We start from the raw sequence: 22,882 nt of genomic DNA, 5'->3' as shown, positions 1-22,882 counted from the left end.
TTTTGTATTTTCAGTGCAACCTAATAAAGAGATCTAAAAATGTTGCCAGCATACATTCTTTTGAAATGTGGTTCTAAGTTTTCTCATTATTTAAAGAGACCATTTTAGATAAATCAGCGCTCAGCTTTACTCCTAGCTCTCTGTGTATGTTGGCATGGAAGTGTTGGTACTGAATGTGATCTAGTCTTTTGGAACATCCACTGGATCAGATTTGGTCCAGTTAACTTTATATCCAGGGATGTGACCTTATTTTGTGATGTGGGAAGTGGAGGTGACGATATGCCTGTATTCTTAAATATCATTGATATAAATCCAGGTTCATAAGGGTCATCAGAAGTATGCATGTTTAAGTTTATAAGTTTCTCATCCATCTTCATGGCTTGTAGGAAGGGATTGGCTGCATTTAATCCATATTCTCATGTTTCTGAAATCCTAGAATTTTGTCTAAGAAGTTTTGATTACCTGACTTGTACTTCAGAAATCAGTGTGTGTAAAAGACAAGACAAAAAAAGAAAAGTTGAACTTCCAAAGAGTAAATGCTAGCGTGCTAGTGTTTTGTTTTTAAATTGTATTCACTGAATTATAAAATTTGTATAGTTAATAACACTCTTAAAATAATGACATCAATAATAAGGAGCATAACAGTTTTTAGAAGGTATGGGTATTCTTGGTATACAATTAAAACATATATGCAACTTGAAAAAATACTCCTGTGATACAGACATAATATTGAAATTGCCAGCAAGAGTTACAGTAGATTAAAAAGGAATTCTGAACTGTATTTTTTTAAATAAGTACAAATAATATAAGTCAAGTCCAGAGTAAAACTACAATTATATACAAAACAATGATAGCAATCAGTACATAAAACAAAATAAAAACACAACGATAATAGCTCGCAGCAGGAACAGGTATTTCCATTCTAACAGTAGAGATGGAAAATATTTATTATAAATATGAATATTAAATGATATCTCACTTATATCCAACCAAAACAACTCCTTGTGAAGTTTATATTTATTGTTAGCTTGTTAGTTATTAGTTTACTACAAGGGAAAAAGAGTGAAAACTTGCAAAAAGTCATGTGTCCAGAGTGGGCTTCAGCACAACAGACAAAGCAGATGCTGTTTGTTGCTTTAGTCCTCCAACCAATGTTTCAGCATGTTTCATCCGGACTTTCATCTTGACCTGAGGAACAAGCAAATCAGTACTAGTTGTCACGTACCATTTTTCATTGTGTATGGAAATATATTTAAATTGCGCCAAAGTGAGTCAGAAGTTAAGGGTGTGTTCACTACTATCTGCTAAATTTGTATGAAATACTTTTACTTAAATGTTATTAAAGTTAAGGGACAATTCAGTTCAACTTTCTTTGTTTTGTTTGGATTATAGCATTAATTTAGGTCCTTAATATTTAGCTGCGGTGGTCTCAAATATTTGTATTTAATACAACTGTTTGTATCAGCATAGCATGTTCTTTATGTTCTTCTCGGGGTTACAAGAATGGTGGAGCTCCTGTGTTAAACTTTACCTGAATGTTTTAACAGTTAGAAATCACTGAAACACGATAGTAAAATAAAGTTTGTCCTATTGTTTTATGTGGTTGTGATAATCAGGACACAAATGTTATTTATAAATGTCATATTGTGTAAATCGGAGCTTGAAAAAATCCTTTCACTCATTCACGTAAGAGCATAAGAATGGCCATACTGGATCAGACCAAAGGTCCATCCAGCCCAGTATCTTGTCTACTGACAGTGACCAATGCCAGGTGCCCCAGAGGGAGTGAACCTAACAGGTAATGATCGAGTGATCTCTCTCCTGCCATCCATCTCCACCCTCTGACAAACAGAGGCTAGGGACACCATTCCTTACCCATGCTGGCTAATAGCCATTAATGGACTTAACCTCCATGAATTTATCCAGTTCTCTTTTAAACCCTGTTATAGTCCTAGTCTTCACATTTATACACCCCATCACAACTATGTTAAAGTGCACTAGGGAACATTATAAAGAGATTATTCATAGAAAGTCCTGAATATTACATAGAACTCAACAATTGCTAAAAATAAATTGTGATAAATGAAATAACCCCCGAAAAACAGAAGCTGTAGACATGGCTTTAAGATTTCTTTTTTCACACTCAGGAAGACAGTACTTTATATTAGTTTACACTTGGTTCATGTTTGGAGGGTGTATTTTCTAACTGCAAGACTAGAAATATTCTTAAATGAAAAATAAGTTTCTGCAGAAATTGGTGGATGAGTCCTCACCCTTCAGTTTCTGGGAAAAGTTTAATTCTTGCTGTTGGGATATGGAATAGAGGATTTGTTAAGCCATGCTTATATTATAGAAACACTAGTTTTAACAATTTCCATCCCAACATCAACCTCAGCCTGGACCAGTCCACACAAGAGATCCACTTCCTGGACACTACGGTGCTAATAAGCGATGGTCACATAAACCCCACCCTATACCAGAAACCTGCTGACCGCTATTCCTACCTACATGCCTCCAGCTTTCACCCAGACCGCACCACACGATCCATCGTCTACAGCCAAGCTCTACGATACAACCGCCTTTGCTCCAACCCCTCGGACAGAGACAGACACCTTCAGCATCTCTATCAAGCATTCTTACAATTACAATACCCACCTGCTGAAGTGAAGAAACAAATTGACAGAGCCAGAAGAGTTCCCAGAAGTCACCTACTACAGGACAGTCCCAACAAAGAAAATAACAGAACGCCACTAGCCATCACCTTCAGCCCCCAACTAAAACCTCTCCAACGCATCATCAAGGATCTACAACCTATCCTGAAGGACGACCCATCACTCTCACAAATCTTGGGAGACAGGCCAGTCCGCGCCTACAGACAGACCCCCAACCTGAAGCAAATACTCACCAGCAACCACACAACAGAACCACTAACCCAGGAACCTATCCTTGCAACAAAGCCCGTTGCCAACAGTGTCCACATATCTATTCAGGGGACACCATCATAGGGCCTAATAACATCAGCCACACTATCAGAGGCTCGTTCACCTGCACATCTGCCAATGTGATATATGCCATCATGTGCCAGCAATACCCCTCTGCCATGTACATTGGTCAAACCGGACAGTCTCTACGTAAAAGAATAAATGGACACAAATCAGATGTCAAGAATTATAACATTCATAAACCAGTCAGAGAACACTTCAATCTCTCTGGTCACTCGATTTCAGACCTAAAGGTCGCAATATTAGAACAAAAAGACTTCAAAAACAGATTCCAACAAGAGACTGCTGAATTGGAATTAATTTGCAAACTGGGTACAATTAACTTAGGCTTGAATAGAGACTGGGAGTGGATGTGTCATTACACAAAGTAAAACTATTTCCTCATGTTTATTTCCCCCACCCCCCACTGCTCCTCGGACGTTCCTGTTAACTGCTGGAAATGGCCCACCCTGATTATCACTACAAAAGGTTTTCTCTCCTCCGCTCTCCTGCTGGTAATAGCTCATCTTAAGTGATCACTCTCCTTACAGTGTGTATGATAACACCCATTTTTTCATGTTCTGTGTGTATATAAATCTCCTCACTGTATTTTCCACTGAATGCATCCGATGAAGTGAGCTGTAGCTCACGAAAGCTTATGCTCAAATAAATTGGTTAGTCTCCAAGGTGCCACTAGTACTCCTTTTAGTTTTTAGTAAGATACAAGTAGTGTCAGCAGCCTGCAGACCAGAAGACTAATAGCCAAAATCAGGTGTGGAATTGTAAACTATGTATTAGTTAATGGAGACTTGATATAAGTTACATGAGGAGAGGCTACTGTTGTGAAAAACAGTAACCCCCCACCCCTCCACTCACACACATCTTAAGTGTTTAACTACATTCCAACAGATGTGTGTCCTGATCGTGCAAAGAAGTCCACATATATGGACCCCTGTATCTGCATGAAGCATTTTTGAAGTAATGTACGGTGCCTTTTTTTAACAGTGTCAAGCACACTATTGGTGGTTAACTAATAAAACTGAAAAAAAAATTTGTTTTTTGTCTGATCATGGTCTCTTTTATCCAATAAAAGTTTCTCCTTTTTTAATATATGTTTGTTTTGGTCATGTTCACAGTACTTCTGTAATAAATTAAATGTCTTAACGTGAGTTACCCTTACAATGATACGAGAGCTCAGTGGTTACAAACTTCACAAAAGCATTAAGAAATGCATCTTAGTCACTTTGATATAGTTTGTGGTTATGTTCAGAAGTTTGGTGTGAGAATAGGAGTTAATGTATGGCATGAATTGTCAAGGTAGAACAAAGCCAACTTCCCTGTGTCCTTGGAAGCCTTCCAGTATTCCCTTCCCAACTTTCTGTGGGGTTCCACAGAGCTGTCCTATGTTCCCTTCTCCCTCTACATCCTATCTCTGGGTAGTGTCATCTACCTGAATTCAACTACCATCTCTATGATGACGACACTCAGATCTACCTCTCTTTTCCAGACTTGTCTCCGCTTGGCCTGTGTCTTTGACTCTCCTCATGGATGTCTCGCCATCAGCTGAAGTTTAGTGTGGTTAAAACAGAGCTCCTAATCTTCCCCAAAGCCCTCCTCATTTCCTCCTTTCTTGATCACTGTGGATAACATCACCATCCTGCCTGTCGCTCAGGCCCATAACCTGCATGTCATATTTGACCTTTCTAGGTTCTCAAATCCAGGTTATATCTGAATCTTGCAGATTCTTTCTGCATAACTTCTATAAGATATGACCTTTCTTATGCATCCATACTGCTAAAACTCTTGTCCAAGCTCTCATCATCTTGTGTCTTGATTACTGCAACTTTCTTCTCTTTGGGCTTGACCAATGCAATCTTGACCTTCTCATATCCATTCAGAATGGTGCTGCAAAGATCATTTCCCTAGCCTATTGCTTTGATTGTGATACCCCTTTGCATCTCTCCACTGGCTTCCTCTTCTCTGTCACATCAAAAATAAGCTGTTTATAAACACTTTCAAGGCCCATCACAGTCAATCCCCACCCTATCTATTATCTCATTTGGTATTGAGCTGTTGACTCCCACCTCCAATGTACATATGATGTCACCTCCATTGCTCGCTTGTTAAGTTTTCAAACAGATACCTGTGTGCTTTCTCCCATGCTGCCCCTCACACTTGTGAGGCATTCCCCATAAACATCCTAAAAGCTATCTCTTTATCTGCCTTCAAATCCCTCCTTAAAACTCATTTGCTGGGATGCCTACAAAAAACTTGACATCAGTTAGGCTGCTTGTGTACTGAGACCACTGTGTATCATGCTGACCAATATTGTTTCATTGTTTTCTTGTACTTCCCTGTCTGCATCCATCTGTTGTCTTTTATCTAATGCTAAGGCCAGGTCTACACTGACAAGTTAGGTGACCCAGCTACATTGCTTGGGGGTGTGAAGAATCTACACCCCTGAGCTATGTAGCTAAACCAACGAAACTCCTGATGTATACAGTGCTGGGTTGATGAAAGAATCCTGTCAGGGAGGTGGATTAACTACAGCAAGGGGAGAATCCCTCCTATTGCTATAGTGAGTGTCTACTCTGAAGCGCCACAGTGGCGCAACTGCTTCTGTAGCAGTTTAAGTGTACACATAGTCCTAGGGCTAGTCTGCACTGGCAACGTTAATGCGCTGCCAGAGCAGTGCTTTAACATGGCTTGTATAGTCATGGCAGAGTGCTGGGATAGAGCTCTCCCAGCACTCTCTTAAAAAAACACCTCCACGAGGGGCGTAGCTGCCAGCACTGGTGCACTGTGTACACTGATGCTTTACAACTCTGAAACTTGCTGCGCTCAGGGGCATGTTTTTTTTTCACACCCCCAAGCAAGAAAGTTGTAGTGCTGTAAAGTACCAGTGTAGACAAAACCTTAGATTGTAAGTTCTCTGTCTTGTGCTAGATGCTGTGCAAAATACAATGGGGATTTGTCCGTAACTAGGGCTCCTACGTGCTATGGTAATACAAATAAGTAATAATTTTCAGTCAAGCTTCATTGTTTTGGCACTTACCTTGCTAGGAAAAAATGAATAAGTAGACTGGGTGCTCCTAAATTGATCTTCTGGGAAGTCTAGATATGAGGAGCTGACGCAGGATATCCAATAATAAATCAAAAAAGAACTGCATTGTTGACTGAATAATGCTAGCATTTTTATAAAGCCCCACCTCCTTTCCTGGTAAAATGCTTATGGAACTATACAACAACTTGAAATATAATCATCACAGAAATTAAAACAATTTAATTAGAACATTGGCAGTTTGACTATTTTTCCACGTCAGAGAATGCATTTATACTAAGATGATTTGTTGATGTTATCTTATAAATGTTTGAAAGTTAGTAAATAAAGAAACCCATTTAATAAAAAATAGAACAATTTCTGTCTAGAGAAGCAGGCTTTGAATTTTTCCAACAATATTTTTGAATCCTTTGCAAAATAGCTCAGAATGTATTTAAACAATAGAATTTTAATTCTGAGATTATGTTGTTCCCTATGCACAACAGGCAAAATTGTGATGTTTAAAATTTTAAGGATATGTTCAATGGGAGAAATTTTCATTTATATCTTGTAGCTGTAAATGCCTTTTTAAGAAGTACTACTTAATTTCTGGCAAATAGTAAAAGTATATCCCCTCTTTCTCTTCCCCTCCCCCCCCCCCCCCCCCCCCCCCCCAAAAAAAAAAGTAGACTTACCAGAAACTAACTAAAATTTTTCTTCTTCTGGGTCATTGCCTTATTGCAGAGTCAAGACCATTCCATTGTTGATGATGATGATGATGTGGACCTGCAGTTTAACTAAAATAGGATACTTGCATTTCAGGGTTAAAAAGTAGCTTGATATTGGTCAAAGTGATGACAGTGATTAAAGCAGTAACTCATTCTGAAACAGAATGTTGCTCACAGATGCTTTAGAAAGCTGTAACCTTGCAGAGGCATAAGTTCTTTGGGATAACAGTTAAAGTGAATGTGTAAAGGATTATACTTGGGACAGTGAGTCAAAGGAGATGAAGAAAAATGTGAATATATGTGGTAAAAAGTTGGAGAGCCTCACTTGATGGACCAAATGCACATTGGAAAAAGAGGCCCTTTTGTTGGTTATGTCTTCCTTTCTTCTTAGTCTATTCCATAGATAGTTATAACTTCACAATATTTTCTTTTAGAGGTCCCCATCAAACCGAAACACATACAATTTTCATAGTTCAGAAATTTCCTTTGTCTACTAATGGCAGATGTTCTTCCTTGAGCCCTTGAACGTCATTAAATCTCTGTCAACACTAATAACAGTATACTTAGCCCTTTCTACCCATGGATCTCAAAATACTTGTAGTATCATTTCCATTTTGAAGTTGGGGAAACCGAGGCACAGAGAGGTTAAAGGCCTCATGAATTGCCCACTGAAGTAAGTGAGACATTTTGATTTATTTCAGTGAAGTTAGGGCCTGAGCCAAAATAGCCTATCCAAGTTTACACAGTGAGTCAATAGCAGAGCTGAGAATAGACCTCAAAAGTGATTTTTTCCCCGTCTTCTTCTTTTCTTCAAAAGAGCTCAGCATTTGGCCTAACTTGATCCCATTGAAGGCAGTGGTAAAACTACCATTGATTTCACTGGGAACCAAGTTAGTCCAGTACTGAGTGTCCAGTGCCCAATCCAATAGACCCCACTGTCTTCCTTCCGTGCTTTCTGTAATAGTGCTAAACATTGGTTGTGTCCTGTTTACAATAGCTGTCAGACTTTTTATTGCTCCAATTCAGCATGAACCACTGCTGATAAGTGCTGGAAGAAGTGAGTCAGTTTCGTAGTGTAAATAGTATTCAGAGTGGCGCCTCCCATCACTTGCATGGCATGTTAGCCCTTATTAATATTGTTGCCATTTTAATTTTTATTGACTGCCTCTAGTATTGATGGATTGCAGCACTACACATATTTGTTTCTCGGCTGGATCAGCAGTATTAGACCTCTGAATATTTCTTCCAGTTGGTTTGGTTCATTGTAATTAGTTCATTGTTGGTTTTTTTAACTAACAGTTGTTGCTGGGACCTATGCTGCCTGACTACCTTGATAATAGCTTGCTATGATACATATATTATGTTGTCTTTAATAAGGTTAAAATAGTGGAAAGTTTTAGTATCCTTTAAAAATGTTTGATTTTTCTGTCCGATAGGTTATATATTTTTAGGCAGTGTGTTTGTCAAGGGTGAAAATGATACCAAGTGAAAAATTGCTTAGCCATGCTTGTTTGCTTTAAGAGGTGTGCTCTCCATATTCCTGAGCTCCTATTGCTATGAAAGAGAAACCGATACCAGGCAAAATATTGCTAATAAATTGTCCTGTAATTTTTTTAAGGCTGTGATATGCCTATTTTGTGCCACAGTGTACTTCATTGGTTTCCTTTATACATTCTTCAGTTTAGTTGGGATTACACAAGTTTACTTCATAGAGAGGAAACCACAACAGTTCGTACTGTGACAAGCTAAAAGAACTTTAACAAACAGAAGACAGGTTTATTCCTGTAAATCTGCAGTTAGAAAATATGCAGCAGGATATTTGTTAATACATCAAAATACAGGTACTTAATGCCTCTCATTAACTGCATTGTGCACCCAAGGAAGTTAATGGGATTTCTTGATGCACAAAAATACACTATACTTGCAGTACATTTGCAATTTAAGGAAAATAAAGATTTGGAAGTGGAATTCCCAATCATTTAGAGCTCTTCCCTGTGGATGAATCAACAGATTACATAAAGGATATGATATGATTAATAAATATATAAAGTAGCCCCTTCATAGTGACTCCAGGGCCAAACCTGCTGTTTTACCATTATAGCTGTTCAAATGGCTTCTCCCAAACTGTTTTGATCTTAAAACTAAACATTCTGTTTTTCAATGCTGCTTCTCCTGATTGGTTCCTCTGAAAATTCCATGACAGTCATGGGTGCCTCTCATAACATGATATGACACTTTTCCTTTGTCTTGTAATTTCTAATACATATTTTTAAAAAACGATATTAAAAGATTGGTAAGGTTGTGCATGTAAGCTTAACTCAGCCCCTTTGTGTATATGCATTCTGATACAGCCTTTAATTACAAGATCGTTGCAATTTCAGAGTAACTGCACTTGTATTCCCCCTCTGTGGTCCACCCAGGGCACCCACTTAAAAGTTTCTGGCTCCCCTGCTGTCATGTCTCGTTGGCGGAGACCCATGTCTCTCTCTCCCTCTTGACCAGGATTTTTCTAGGCTGCACGGTTCCCTGCTTACACTGTGTTATTCCCAGCAAGCCAGATGGCCTAAACAGCCAGTGTCTGCACTGGGGGGCGATAAACTGTGTTATTGCCCACCGTAGTTTACTCACAACATTTTCTAAGCAAGCACATTTACTCTTAAAGTAAAAGCATTACAAAGGAAACATTAAAAAAATAAAAGAACCTACACGAATGATAATGAGCTTATCAGAGATCACCTCCAGCTCCAAAAAGGGATCTGGTAGGCATTCAGTCCTTCAGATCCCACATGGGTTTTTCTGTGGTTGCATGTTTATAACAAGAACACATGAATAAGTCAGTTTCTTCTTTATATAGCTTCAATCTTTGATATTCAGATGCCAGGAACAGGTTCCCTCCTCAGGACGTAGCTTCAAAAGGTTGGGTTTGGAGGTAGGAATTTGAAATCACCTCCCTCTAGATATTTAATAGGAAACGCACTTAACTTTGACCCAGAAGTTCCTTCTTGTTGGGCACATTGTTTAAAATAGTCCTTTTGAAGCTTCCCAAGGTTTGTATTGACCATGTCTCCACCCTACCCCCTGAACCTCCCCAGAAGTTACCTCCAGTCCTGCAGTAACACATGTCTATTGCATTGAATGCAAAGTTTTTCTTAAGGTTTCTCAAAGATATTGTGGGAAACTGAACTATTTATCACAATGATCAAATGCTATTTTTCCACAGAACGCCATCCTCGTTGGGATGAACAGTGCTCACTTAATCAGTAGCTATTTAATATTTTTTTTTCTTCTCATTCAGTGTGTGGTCATGCATTATTTACTGCCCACCATTATTTACTACCCTTTATCCAAACTCTGCCCTGAATACAGAATTATTAATTTCTTCATGGGATTTTCTGTAGTAGTCTCATAATATTGTAGGAGTTGGCAATGCTATGGATAAAGGGCACTAGCTACTAGGACTAATATATAATGCAGGGATCGGCAACCTTTGGCACGCGGCACGTCAGGGAAATCTGCCAGCGGGCCGGACAGTTTGTTTACCTGCAGCGTCCGCAAGTTCGGCCGATCGCAGCTTCCACTGGCCGCGGTTCGCTGTTCCAGGCCAATGGGGGCTGTGGGAAGCGGCGCGGGCTGAGGGATTTGCTGGCGACCACTTTCCCGTAGCCCCCATTGGCCTGGAACAGCAAACCATAGCCAGTGGGAGCTGCGATCAGCTGAACCTGCGGATGCTGCAGGTAAACAAACCGTCCCGGCCCGCCGGTGGATTTCCCTGACAGGCCACGTGCCAAAGATTGCCGATCCCTGATATAATGTTTAGTGGCAAAAAAACCCCTACATTAACCCAAAGTTAAGGTTGCTGGGTGGTCTCCCTGCAGAAAGTTGAGGTGAGCAAAACCAGAAAATGCAGTTAAATTTGTCCATGTAATCTTAATTCTGCCCTCTTTCAGCAGTATCTCAATATGCCCCTTTAACGCACATACCTTTATTCTTCCAGCCCCACAGTTGCTGAAATGTACAAGCTCTTCATCTCTTTTTAAAATCCATTCACTCTCATCCCCAGAGTCGGGCATTGTGGGACAGTTTCTGCAGCAACAGTCAATGTCAGCAACTCAGTGTGTTACACTGACACTGCATCGATTAACTACATCAACTTAAGCGCTACGCCTCTAGCGGAGGTGGAGTTATTAAGTCGGTGTAGTGGGCAAGTTACATTGGTGGGAGCTACATTTCAGTGTAGATGCTTACAGAGTTAGGTCCGTGTAAGCTGTGTTACATTGTCCAAACTCTGTAGTGTAGACCAGGCCTACATATTGGAGGAAATAATTGAGCCTGCTTGGTAAAGGTGTGTTTTTGATTTGAGGACATACGTGAATTACTTTGAGCTGTGTGATAGAGCTGTGATTATGATAAGATCTATGTTTTGCACCCTCTGTGTGTGAGCAAAGGAGAGAGGACACAATATGCAGCATTTTAATGCAGAATTGTGTAGGTTATGTCAGTAGCAGGGCACAGGGCTTTTATTACAAAGGCCATTGTAAGATGGAATATGAGAGGATTCTAGTGCTTTATGTGAAAGTGTAGTTGTAGAAGGTGTCCTGGGAGTTGTGTAAAGTGTAAGAGTTGTAAATGGCTATGAAGTGGTTATTAAATTGTACACATGGTATTGTTTCTGGGGAGTTGGCTAAGTTGACCCCAAATGTGGGTCACTAACCCTATCTGGCACCCTCCTGATGCACACTAAATTTCAAAGGGATCTGACTTACCATGTTGATTTTAGCTTAGAAAGGTCAACCTTTAAATAGAAGTTGTTGACACAACTTAACTGTAGTGGCACAGCCACTTCACTATAATAAACTGCCATCATTCCTTGTTGGAGTGGAAATATCTTACAGTATTGGAAATCAATTTATCTATTGGATATATTATTTTGATTCTTAGAATTGAGGAGGCTGCCTGATCTGAAAAAGGTGACATATCAGTGAAATTATTTAGATGAGTTTAGAGCTTTGTGGTCAGCTTTCTTAAAAGCGTATGATTGTATGACGGACTAAAGGTTTAGGATTTTTTATTTTCAGTACAGTATTTGTGATATGCCACCAGTTATATTACCTTCTGTGTGTCACCCTTGGGTCTGAATACTTATGTTTGTGATACTGTGATATATGAGATGGAATTATGAATTTATCATGTGTATGTGAATAGGTTACTTCCTTCTCTCTTCACTTTATCTCATGTGTGTATTAGAGCAGCTCCATTTATTTATTTGTTTTTATACTTTAAAAATAGATTGTGTGTTTGGCATATGTGAATGAGTTTGGTCTCAGTATGGTTCCCAAAGGACTTATATCCACATCACAGAACCAATAGCCACAATTCTTACTGATTGGCAATCTGAACAGAGAAGCCAAGGATTTAATAGATTGTATGAGCTAACCTCGTGCTGTTAGAATTGTATTTTATAGATCAAGTGCAGCATTTGTGGCTGGACAGTGGTGGAGCAATATATGAAGTTTTTACTATTTATGATTTGCCTGTTTTTGAATAAATAGGACTTCAGTCTTAGAGTTAAAATGCAAAAGAATATTTTAAACATACATTTTATTACGTTAGTAGTTAGGATACATTAAAAAGGAGTATGGTGTAGGCAAATGTCACTGAGGTAAAGCCCAACCCTGCTTCTCTATGTTTATGGCAAAATTGTGAGGGTAGCTATATTGTGCTCTTTGATGTTAAGACCTTAAAAAAGAAATCTGCTCAGTAGTACATCACCTTGAGTATTGATGGTGTCTTTTAAACATCTTGTTCAACTATTATTTTTTCTGTTTGAGAGTAGAGTATTTACAACAGAGACATCAATAATGCCTTTATTAGAGAGGGTGATATGGTTTTGCAAATAAATCACAAACTTTTTATTTAGAAAAGGATTTTAAAAACCACTTGATTGTAGAAGTAGATTTCTTTTGTAGAAGCCTATTCATCCTAAAACAAGTTTTCAAAAATTACTCGGGTTTCCTTGGCATTTAGGGCAAATTCTGGCTTACCCTATCAACAGATATTTTCTGTTGAAGGCAGGGAAGCTGTGATTTGTCCTATAATTCGAAATTTTCAGTATCAGAAGAAATCTGTGTAGTCTTACTAAGATCTCTGTGGATATGTGCTTTTAATTCATGGGAGTCTATATAGGAATTTATGCAGAGGCTTCATTTTCTTTGTTGTTAACGTGTAATGGATTATGAAGAAAGTTCCATTCACTCTTCAGAAGAGTGGTTGTGTTTGTGTGCTGGGAGTTAGAGAAGAAAATATGTTGTAAATGAAGGAATACTTAGAGGGGTATGAGAGACCCATGGAAAGAATCCAATTCCATCTTTATTTTACCTGTACGTCTGAAACCTTTATAGTGTAGAATGTGACTCCATTTTATAATAGTGAGAAACAAAATTTTAATAATTGCACTCCTTGTTGGACTCCTGATATCTTCCAGGCGCAGCTGGTGGATCTGAAATCTGAACTGACAGAAACTCAGGCTGAGAAAGTAGTATTGGAAAAAGAGGTGCATGATCAGCTTTTGCAACTCCATGCCGTTCAACTTCAGTTGCATGCCAAAACTGGCCAGAGTGTTGATTCTGGGGCAATTAAAGCAAAATTGGTGAGTATCATAGATTAAAGGAAAAAGTTCAAACTACACTTTTTTATTGACTGTGTAAGTGGTGAAATGTTAATGTTGCTGGCACAAACTTACCTGAACACCAGTTTTAAAATAAACAAGTATATGTTACCTAGATTTCTTATACTATTTCTTGTGGAGACTGCTAAAATGATGAGTTAGTAACCTACTATAGCTGGAAAAGTACAGTAGAGAGAAACAGAGGAGTCCCAAACAGATGTCTATTAACATTCAGGGTTGTAGGCTGTTTGCTTTGAAATACGTACATAATAATTTCAAAGAAATTGTATTAAAGTTCTGCAGTGGGAAAAAAATTAAGATTGTGCTTTTTTGTTTTTGTAATATAAATAAGCTCTGAGAGTTGGTGTTTTAACTTTTGAAATATTGGAAATATTAATTTTTTGTGAAGGTTTTCTGTGGAGAATGAAGAGAAGTTGATAGGCAGTTTTCTTAATTGAAGAGTTTTCCTGGGGTAGAAAAGATCTTTGAACGTCTAATGTGAAAAGTAAGCATATCTTACAAAAAATAACCAGGGCTTCGTTTTGCATTGTGAAAAAGAGGAGACACCCATTCCTCTCCCTCCCTCTCCACTCCACTCTAGGGTAGTGGGGGGGGGGGGGGAGTTGTGGTGTGGGTAACTACTAGAGATAAGACTGAAACTTTTTCAGTGGTCCTCCTTTTTTCGTATTTCCAGACTGGGCCACCTCCCATCTCAGTCTTATTGTTTAATTCAACAGATCATCAGGAAAGACTCCATTTACCACTGGTGATTTGTAAAACACATTTTGAGGAACTATTTGACAAATGCCACCAAACAGCCTTTTTTTTTTTTTTCTGTTAGCGTTCTCTGGATTTTAACTGGTGATCTAAACAAGAAACATTCTTTCTCATTACTAATCACAGCTAGCATGGTTTCAGGGTCCAGCATGAACAGAATTTTAATAAATAAAATAAAAATCATTCTGTATAGGCTATCTGAGTTGCAGGACTCTGACCTGGTTTCTGAACATTGTTTACACACTTTATAATTCTTACAACTCTTAAGCCATGTTTGTCTGTGACCATGTTGAAGATTTTTTCTCTACCAAGTTCAAGTTGTGAAGCCTCAACATACATGGAAAGTTTTCCTGTTACCTTAATGTGTATTAAAATACAGAAATCCCGAAGACAGAGTAAAGCAAACTCAGAAGATACGCCTAGATTTTTAATGAGTACAGTTTCAACATAGATAAATCCCTAAACAATATGTGGAAAGTTTACTCCTTAGTTTTAACTTTAAAGACAGACATTTTTGTGGCTTTAGCACAGAACTATAATATTTTTCCATTTGGTTCAGGTAGTTTTTCTTTTAAATAGACAAGCTTCAGGATTTATCTATGTTGAAATTGTACTCATTAAAAATCTAGGCTGACATTTTGTCTTTAATTCAGTATGGTGCCTTGCCTCTTCCCCTTTCTTATAAACCACAAGGCTTATCTTTTGAATTTGCTTTACTCTGTCTTCTGGGATTTCATAGAATTTTAGTGGAGAGAAACTGTCCTTTAAACTGTTTTAGATATAGAAACTACAAAGGCTGAAGAGCTTGAGCAAGCAAAATTGGAGCTACTTTGATGACAACAAAAATTGAAAATCTGAGTTTTAGGCTAAAAAGAGCTTTAGTGGTGACCTTCTATCAGTCTGAATCTGCCCAGGGGAGGCATTTTGAAGGGAGACCGTGTCAACATGTTACTGAAAAATATAATGCTGCATATGTTAACCTTCCTCCCTCTGTGCCCAGTATACAACTTCTCTTACTAGAGCATGGGGGAAGGTTGATATGCAGTTTACCATTAATGCATATTTGACAAACTCCAAATTATGCAAAACGTTGGTGAATTAAAACATATTTAAACATTCAAGGTTGCTCAACAGTTGACTACATGCAGTTTACTCTACAAATGTCTTTCAGATACGATCTCTTTTTTTTAACATCCAGTCTGTGCTGCATGGACATGAAAGCTCTTTTGGTACTTTTTGTAAGAGTTTATAAGAGTTTGACCAAAGTGACTTTGGTCAAAAATGTATCTCCTGCTCCCGTTTTGCAGTGCATTATATATATATATATTTGCTGCTTATGTACATACGTCCCATAAGTGGCTGAATATCAGATGTGTAGTATATAGCTTGAAAAGTATTTTATGATGCTATGTAAATCTAAATTATAATTTAACTATCAGGTAAAACCCTTAGTTTAGGTTCAAAAAGGCTTAGAAGCAAACCTGTATTTTATTGTTCTTTGAAAAGCAATGATCTCTTCCCCAACAAAATGTGGAAATCTTCATAGCAATCTTACTGTATTTCAAGCTTTTGTAGATCTTCGCAATACTTATGTTTTATAAGGAGATTAATGTATGTAATTTTCTAACAAAGTTAAGCATTTTAATGATTTATTCCTTACAATGCATACTTTGATGCAGAAATTAGTACAACATAGACTTTTTTGTTTTAATACCATACTTATTTTTGTGTCCTTTATTAATAAACCTAGTACATTTCATTAATAGTGTTCTGATAGAATAAGACTGATATTTGCATTTATTTTATGGCATTTTCTAGAAGTTCACTTTGCCAGTGTTTGTCAGTTTTTCTGATTATGGAACTGTTTTCTTCTTTCTTAAGTCTATCCTTTCTGTGGATGAGTTGGTAAGTATGCTAGTTGCCTTCATCTGTATTTAAGTCAGTGCTTTTGTTTTGTGTGGCAGTATACATATTGGCCTCTGAGACTAGAAAAACAGATCTGGCTGGCTTTCTTCCCTGCTGGTTGGCCACATATCTGATATTGTTGACAATTTTTAGTTTTGGTGCCTGTTATCCCAAGCCTGTGCATGTCTGTATTTGTTTATATTTCTGGTTTCTGCAACTGTTTTGGGATGATATGGTCTGGTAACTTATGAAATTCTGAAGGTTGTCTGATCTTGCTACACAGAAACAAAATCTGAAACTGTTTAAGTATTTATTTAAAAATAACAATATTCAGCATGTTATGAGCAATAATTTTTGTACATTATCAATTTTCTCTGGTAAGATGTCAGTTTTCATACTTCCCCCCCTCTCCTCAATTCCCTTTTTGTGAGTGTGTTGTTTTTAATGTAACTTTCCTATTTATTAACAGTCCTATGGTCCCTAGATATGTAAGCTTAGTAGTGTACTTATATGGGGGTGTTTGGTCGTGGTTCAGACTTGAGACTTTCACCTCTTAAACTTTGCAAGTGATAGACTTAAAGATTTTTAAATAATGTCACTATTTTCATAGAATTATGGACCATATAGCTACTATTAAAAATTGTTTTTATCTATTGAAAAATCATTAAGTAATTGAGATCTGTTATTCTTGAGTAAAACTTTGTATTTTAATGTTGTCTGTATTAAGCATAATTTTTCTGCTTTAGGGAATGTTAGTCATGATATAAAAACTAGAAAGCAATATCTGCTTATATAGGCATAATATAATGGATTTGGGAAAAGGCTGAGGTATTTTTACATATTAGGACACTAGCCTGTCATGCCATATTAACTCAGTACATTTTATGTTAAGAATTAGCCATTTTCTAATGATTTGCTGTAATCTGTGGTTAGATTTTTTTTTTTTTTTTTTTTTTTTTACAGCAGTAAGGAAATATCATTCACTGTTGTAATGGTAAATGTTGTTTTATGCTGTATGTGAACTTTTAGTGCCAACAATTGTAAGTGTAAATTCTTACATGCCACTTAAAGAATGGACAGTGTTAGAATGCGACTTAAAGAATGGATAGTGGATAGCACTGTGTATGTTTAAGGTTCAGTTCCAACTTTCATTTTAACCCCACCTGTTTCAATTGCGTATAACTTTGTCTCACTAACTGGTCCTGGAATGTAATTTTCCAGCCTTTGACAGAGGCCAGAGGAGAAATTTTGGGGTGGAAAATTTGAGCAAATTTTTTTGCTTATGTTTGAGTTCCATTATTCCTTGTTTCTTCTGGAAAGAAATATTTCACAAAGATATCTGAACAATGGCTCAAGTTAGAAACATCAGACTTGATTTGTTTTGTAAATTTAATTAGAATATAAGGAATAAGCCACATTTGAAGAAAATCAGTGGTATAGCTTTACACTTATGATCGTTTAAAGTGGATCACTTCACACATGAACAGTAGAATTCTGCTATTTGGTTTTTTAGTTGATCTAAAAATTCTAGATCACTTTAGAAAGTTAGCTTGTGGTAGGTGAGACTCAGAAGGTTGGAATTATGAGCTTCTTTCAAGAGCTGTCAAACCAAAATCTTTGGATCAAGGAAATTACACATTCTAGAAGCTCTTAATCTTTTCTCAGCTAAAACCAAACCAAAAAGACCCCAGGAAACTCTATGCAAAAAAATACCGTTAGTATAAGTTAGGGTTCAGAAACTAAACAAAAACGTCAGGTAATGCAGAGCTCTGTGCAGTATTGTAGCTGAGTCAGTACCAGGATACTGGAGAGACAAGATGGGTGAGGTAACATCTTTCATTGGACCAACTTCTGTGGGTGAGAAAGAGAAGCTTTTGAAATAATGCAGAGTGAAGATTGAATGTTCAACCTTTAATCTCTTCCTTCATGCATAAGCCTTAAACTGTGGCCTCTTTCTGACATTTTATATGTACAGGGTAGCCTACAAATTGAGAATAAATTGTATAATCAGTGGACATATACTAGCTCAGATCTTTGGGAGTGTTGGTGTGCCTTTGTGCCATCTTGGTAGTGCATAGGAACCCTAAAGCCAGCCTGATGGCTACATGAAGATCATGCTTGCATATTACACTCCCCTGGGGTAGAGTTGCCTGTGATGGGTTGGGTCACAGAAACCCCTTTGGGGCTGCCAACTGATGTGCCAAGACTACTTCTGCCCCTGCTTTTCCTGCCAATTTGGGACTCCAGAACCCTGCCTGGTTGTGCCAGACATGCTTTCTGGCTACAAACACAGACCCAGGTCTGAACCATGTCCCACAAACTGCAGGTTTAACTGAAAGCAGGTTAATCATAGAATATCAGGGTTTGGAAGGGACCTCAGGAGGTCATCTAGTCCTACCTCCTGCTCAAAGCAGGACCAATCCCCAACTAAATCATCCCAGCCAGGGCTTTGTCAAGCCTGACCTTAAAAACTTCTAAGGAAGGCGATTCCACCACCTCCCTAGGTAACGCATTCCAGTGTTTCACCACCCTCCTAGTGAAAAAGTTTTTCCTAATATCCAACCTAAACCTCCCCCACTGCAACTTGAGACCATTACTCCTTGTTCTGTCATCTGCTATCACTGAGAACAGTCTAGATCCATCTTCTTTGGAACTAGATCCGTCTTCTTTGGAACCCCCTTTCAGGTAGTTGAAAGCAGCTATCAAAATCCCCTCTCATTCTTCTCTTCCGCAGACTAAACAATCCCAGTTCCCTCAGCCTCTCCTCATAAGTCGTGTTCCAGTCCCCTAATCATTTTTGTTGCCCTCCGCTGGACGCTTTCCAATTTTTCCACATCCTTCTTGTAGTGTGGGGCCCAAAATTGGACACAGTACTCCAGATGAGGCCTCACCAATGTCGAATAGAGGGGAACGATCACGTCCCTCGATCTGCTGGCAATGCCCCTACTTATACATCCCAAAATGCCATTGGCCTTCTTGGCAACAAGGGCACGCTGTTGACTCATAGCCAGCTTCTCGTCCACTGTAACCCGTAGGTCCTTTTCTGCAGAACTGCTGCCTAGCCATTCGGTCCCTAGTCTGTAGCGGTCCATGGGATTCTTCCGTCCTAAGTGCAGGACTCTGCACTTGTCTTTGTTGAACCTCATCAGATTTCTTTTGGCCCAGTCCTCTAATTTGTCTAGGGCCCTCTGTATCCTATCCCTACCCTCCAGCATATCTACCTCTCCTCCCAGTTTAGTGTCATCTACAAACTTGCTGAGGGTGCAATCCACACCATCCTCCAGATCATTTATGAAGATATTGAACAAAACCGGCCCCAGGACCGACCCTTGGGGCACTCCACTTGATACCGGCTGCCAACTAGACATGGAGCCATTGATCACTACCCGTTGAGCCCGACAATCTAGCCAGCTTTCTATCCACCTTATAGTCCATTCATCCAGCTCATACTTCTTTAACTTGCTGGCAAGAATACTGTGGGAGACGATGTCAAAAGCTTTGCTAAAGTCAAGGAACAACACGTCCACTGCTTTCCCCTCATCCACAGAGCCAGTTATCTCATCATAGAAGGCAATTAGATTAGTCAGGCATGACTTGCCCTTGGTGAATCCATGCTGACTGTTCCTTATCACTTCCTCTCCTCTAAGTGCTTCAGAATTGATTCCTTGAGGACCTGCTCCATGATTTTTCCAGGGACTGAGGTGAGGCTGACTGGCCTGTGGTTCCCAGGATCCTCCTCCTTCCTTTTTTTAAAGATGGGCACTACATTAGCCTTTTTCCAGTCGTCCGGGACTTCCCCCGATCGCCATGAGTTTTCAAAGATAATGGCCAGTGGCTCTGCAATCACATCTGCCAACTCCTTTAGCACTCTCGGATGCAGCGCATCCGGCCCCATGGACTTGTGCTTGTCCAGCTTTTCTAAATAGTCCTGAACCACTTCTTTCTCCACAGAGGGCTGGTCACCTCCTCCCCATGCTGTGCTGCCCAGTGCAGTAGTCTGTGAGCTGACCTTGTTCATGTTCTTGTCTCTAACACTCAGATGCCCAGCTCCCAATGGGGTCAAAACCCCAAATAAATCCGTTTTACCCTGTATAGAGCTTATGCAGGGTAAACTCATAAATTGTTCACCCTCTATAACACTGATAGAGAGATATGCACAGCTTTTTGCCCGCCCCGCCCCCCAGGTATTAATAAATACTTTGGGTTAATTAATCAATAAAAAGTGATTTTATTAAATACAAAACGTAGGATTTAAGTGGTTCCAAGTAATAACAGACAGAACAAAGTGACTTATCAAGTAAAATAAAATACAGTAAGACATGCAAATCTAAACCTAATACAATGAGAAAACTGAATACAGATAAAATCTCACCCTCAGAGATGTTTCAATAAGCTTCTATCACAGACTGGACACCTTCCTAGTCTGGGCACAATCCTTTCCCCTGGTACAGCCCTTGTTCCAGCTCAGGTGGTAGCTAGGGGATTTCTCGTGATTGCCGCCCCCTTTGTTCTGTTTCACCTCCTTATATGGCTTTGCACAAGGCAGGAATTCTTTGTCTCTCTGGGTCCCCACCCCCCCTTCTAAATGGAAAAGCACCAGGTTTAAGATGGATTTCAGTACCAGGTGACATGGTCACATGTCCTGTGAGACCCCAAGCCTTCATTCCTCCCAGGCTGACTCACAGGAAGGCCTGCAAGCAAACAGAGCTATCCACAGTCAATTGTTCTGGTTGATGGGAGCCATCAAGATTCCAAACCACCATTAATGGCCCACACTTTGCATAATTACAATAGGCCCTCAGAGTTATATTTTATATTTTTAGTTTGATACAAGAATGATACATACATACAAATAGGATGACCACACTCAGTAGATTATAAATTATAGATTATAATTATAATATATCTTATTATAAATTATAAGATTACAAGAGACCTTTTGCATGAAGCATATTCCAGTTACTTTATATTCACACTCATTAGCATTTTTCATAAAATCATATAGAGTGCAATGTCACATTGCCATAATACAACAAGGGCATGTCCTATAAGGGATGTTGCTAGGGCATCCCTGCACTCTGGTAATTCCTGTAATTGCCCCATGGCCATGGGGAGGAAGTAAATTAGACCAGCCTACACGCCAATATATGACCTTTGGAATGGGAAGGCTAGCAAGTATTATGCCTCACATTTAGAGGATAGATCTGTCAATGGCTATTAGCCAGGATGGTCAGGGACACAAGCCCAGCCTCCAACTGTCAGAAGCTGGGACTGGAAACAGGAATGGATCACTTGAAATTCCCCTGTTCTGTTCGTTCCCTCTGAAGCACCTGGCACTGGCCACTGTCAGAGACAGAATACTGGGCTAGATGGACCATTGGTCTGACCCAGTATGGCCATTCTTATCCCCTAACTTATTTATTTTAAATGCAGAACCCGTATTATACCAAAAGTACACATAGTGCATACGGTATCTTCAATTCTTTGGTGAAGCTGGGGAGGGTGTATTCTACAGCTCAGGATGGGGAGACATAAAGGAAATTTTAAGCCAAAATTGTTGTCACTGTATTCTGCGCCTCTTCTCCCCTCCAGTCCTTCTGACCCTGGGCTGACTGTGACTGTGTGCCAGGTTGATCTAATTTGCACCTGGGAATCAACCCAGCATATACCCAGCTGGATCAGGAGGGTTATGATACAAAGGTCACAAAGGTGACTTAAAACTACCTTTCTGCCTCCCCATCCTGAGCTGTGCCATGCATTTCTCAGTCATATTTAAGGTTTGGGGCCAATATATGTACTATGCTGTACTAGTGTGTAATACAATCTCTTTATTCAACTACATAACATGCCAATTTAGGAGATGAGAAATATACTAATCTTCATCATATGGGAAGCTCACCATTCTGACAATTGTCTATGGCCATACCACTATGACAATAGCTGTGGCTGGAAGCTGGTTGGGCCAAATCCTGTCTAACTTCCTAGATGAGATTAGTTTCATAGGACAATGCAGGGTTAGTAGGCAGCAGGTGTGTTACAAATTGTTATGAACTATAAAATGGGGGTGTCAGCTCAGTCCATGGTTTTTAGTGTCCAGCAGAGTTATAAAATTATTTTGTTTTCAGATATTTAAAATTCAACTTGACATTAGCATCAATTACACTGGGTTGTAATTATCTGATGATACACTCTATTGGTACCAGGATGGGATAGTAGGTAACAACTAGGGTGGTGCAGTTGTTTGGATTTTTCTTTCCCATACAGGAATGCGCATGGGGTATCATCAAACATTTACAACCAATATTTGATGGGGACCACATGCTGAAAGAAATTTTCCCTGAACCCTCTTCAAACAATCTCCCAACCTCATCATCAGAAGCAAGCTCCCCACAGACTAGAACACACCAACTCAAAGCTGCACCAGATTCTGCCAGAACAATAGATGCAAAACCTGAAGATGTATCTTCAATGCTATGATGATCAATACCTTCTACAACAGTAGTTCTCAGACTAGGGGCGCTGCTTGTTCAGGGAAGGCCCCTGGCGGGCCGGGCCGGTTTGTTTACTTGCCATGTCCGCAGGTTTGGCCGATCGCAGCTCCCACTGGTTACGGTTCGCCGCGCTAGGTCAATGGGGGCTGTGGGAAGCGGCATGGACCGAGGGATGTGCTGGCCGCCCTTCCCACAGCCCCCATTGTCCTGGAGCAGCGAACCGTGGCCAGTGGGAGCCGCGATCGGCCGAACCTGCGGACGCTGCAGGTAAACAAACCGGCCCGGCCCACCAGGGG

At 39.4% G+C, this 22,882-nt stretch overlaps 1 protein-coding gene across 4 annotated transcripts in view; it reads left to right on the top strand.

Moving 5' to 3' along the window:
* GOPC (golgi associated PDZ and coiled-coil motif containing) overlaps nt 1–22,882 on the top strand; it is a 53,694-nt gene that overhangs the window by 5,491 nt on the left and 25,321 nt on the right. For 2 of the 4 annotated variants that reach the window (XM_043542844.1, XM_037894690.2), the window contains exons 2-3: nt 13,231–13,395; nt 16,072–16,095. In XM_043542844.1, coding sequence (XP_043398779.1) covers nt 13,231–13,395; nt 16,072–16,095 — 189 coding nt within the window. The remainder of the gene's footprint in view (nt 1–13,230; nt 13,396–16,071; nt 16,096–22,882) is intronic. The other 2 variants (XM_027819167.3, XM_043542843.1) reach the window with 1 other exon arrangement.

This window comes from Chelonia mydas, chromosome 3, assembly GCF_015237465.2.
Source record: "Chelonia mydas isolate rCheMyd1 chromosome 3, rCheMyd1.pri.v2, whole genome shotgun sequence".
Lineage (NCBI taxonomy): Eukaryota > Metazoa > Chordata > Testudines > Cheloniidae > Chelonia > Chelonia mydas.
This window is presented reverse-complemented; position numbering and strand designations above follow the sequence as displayed.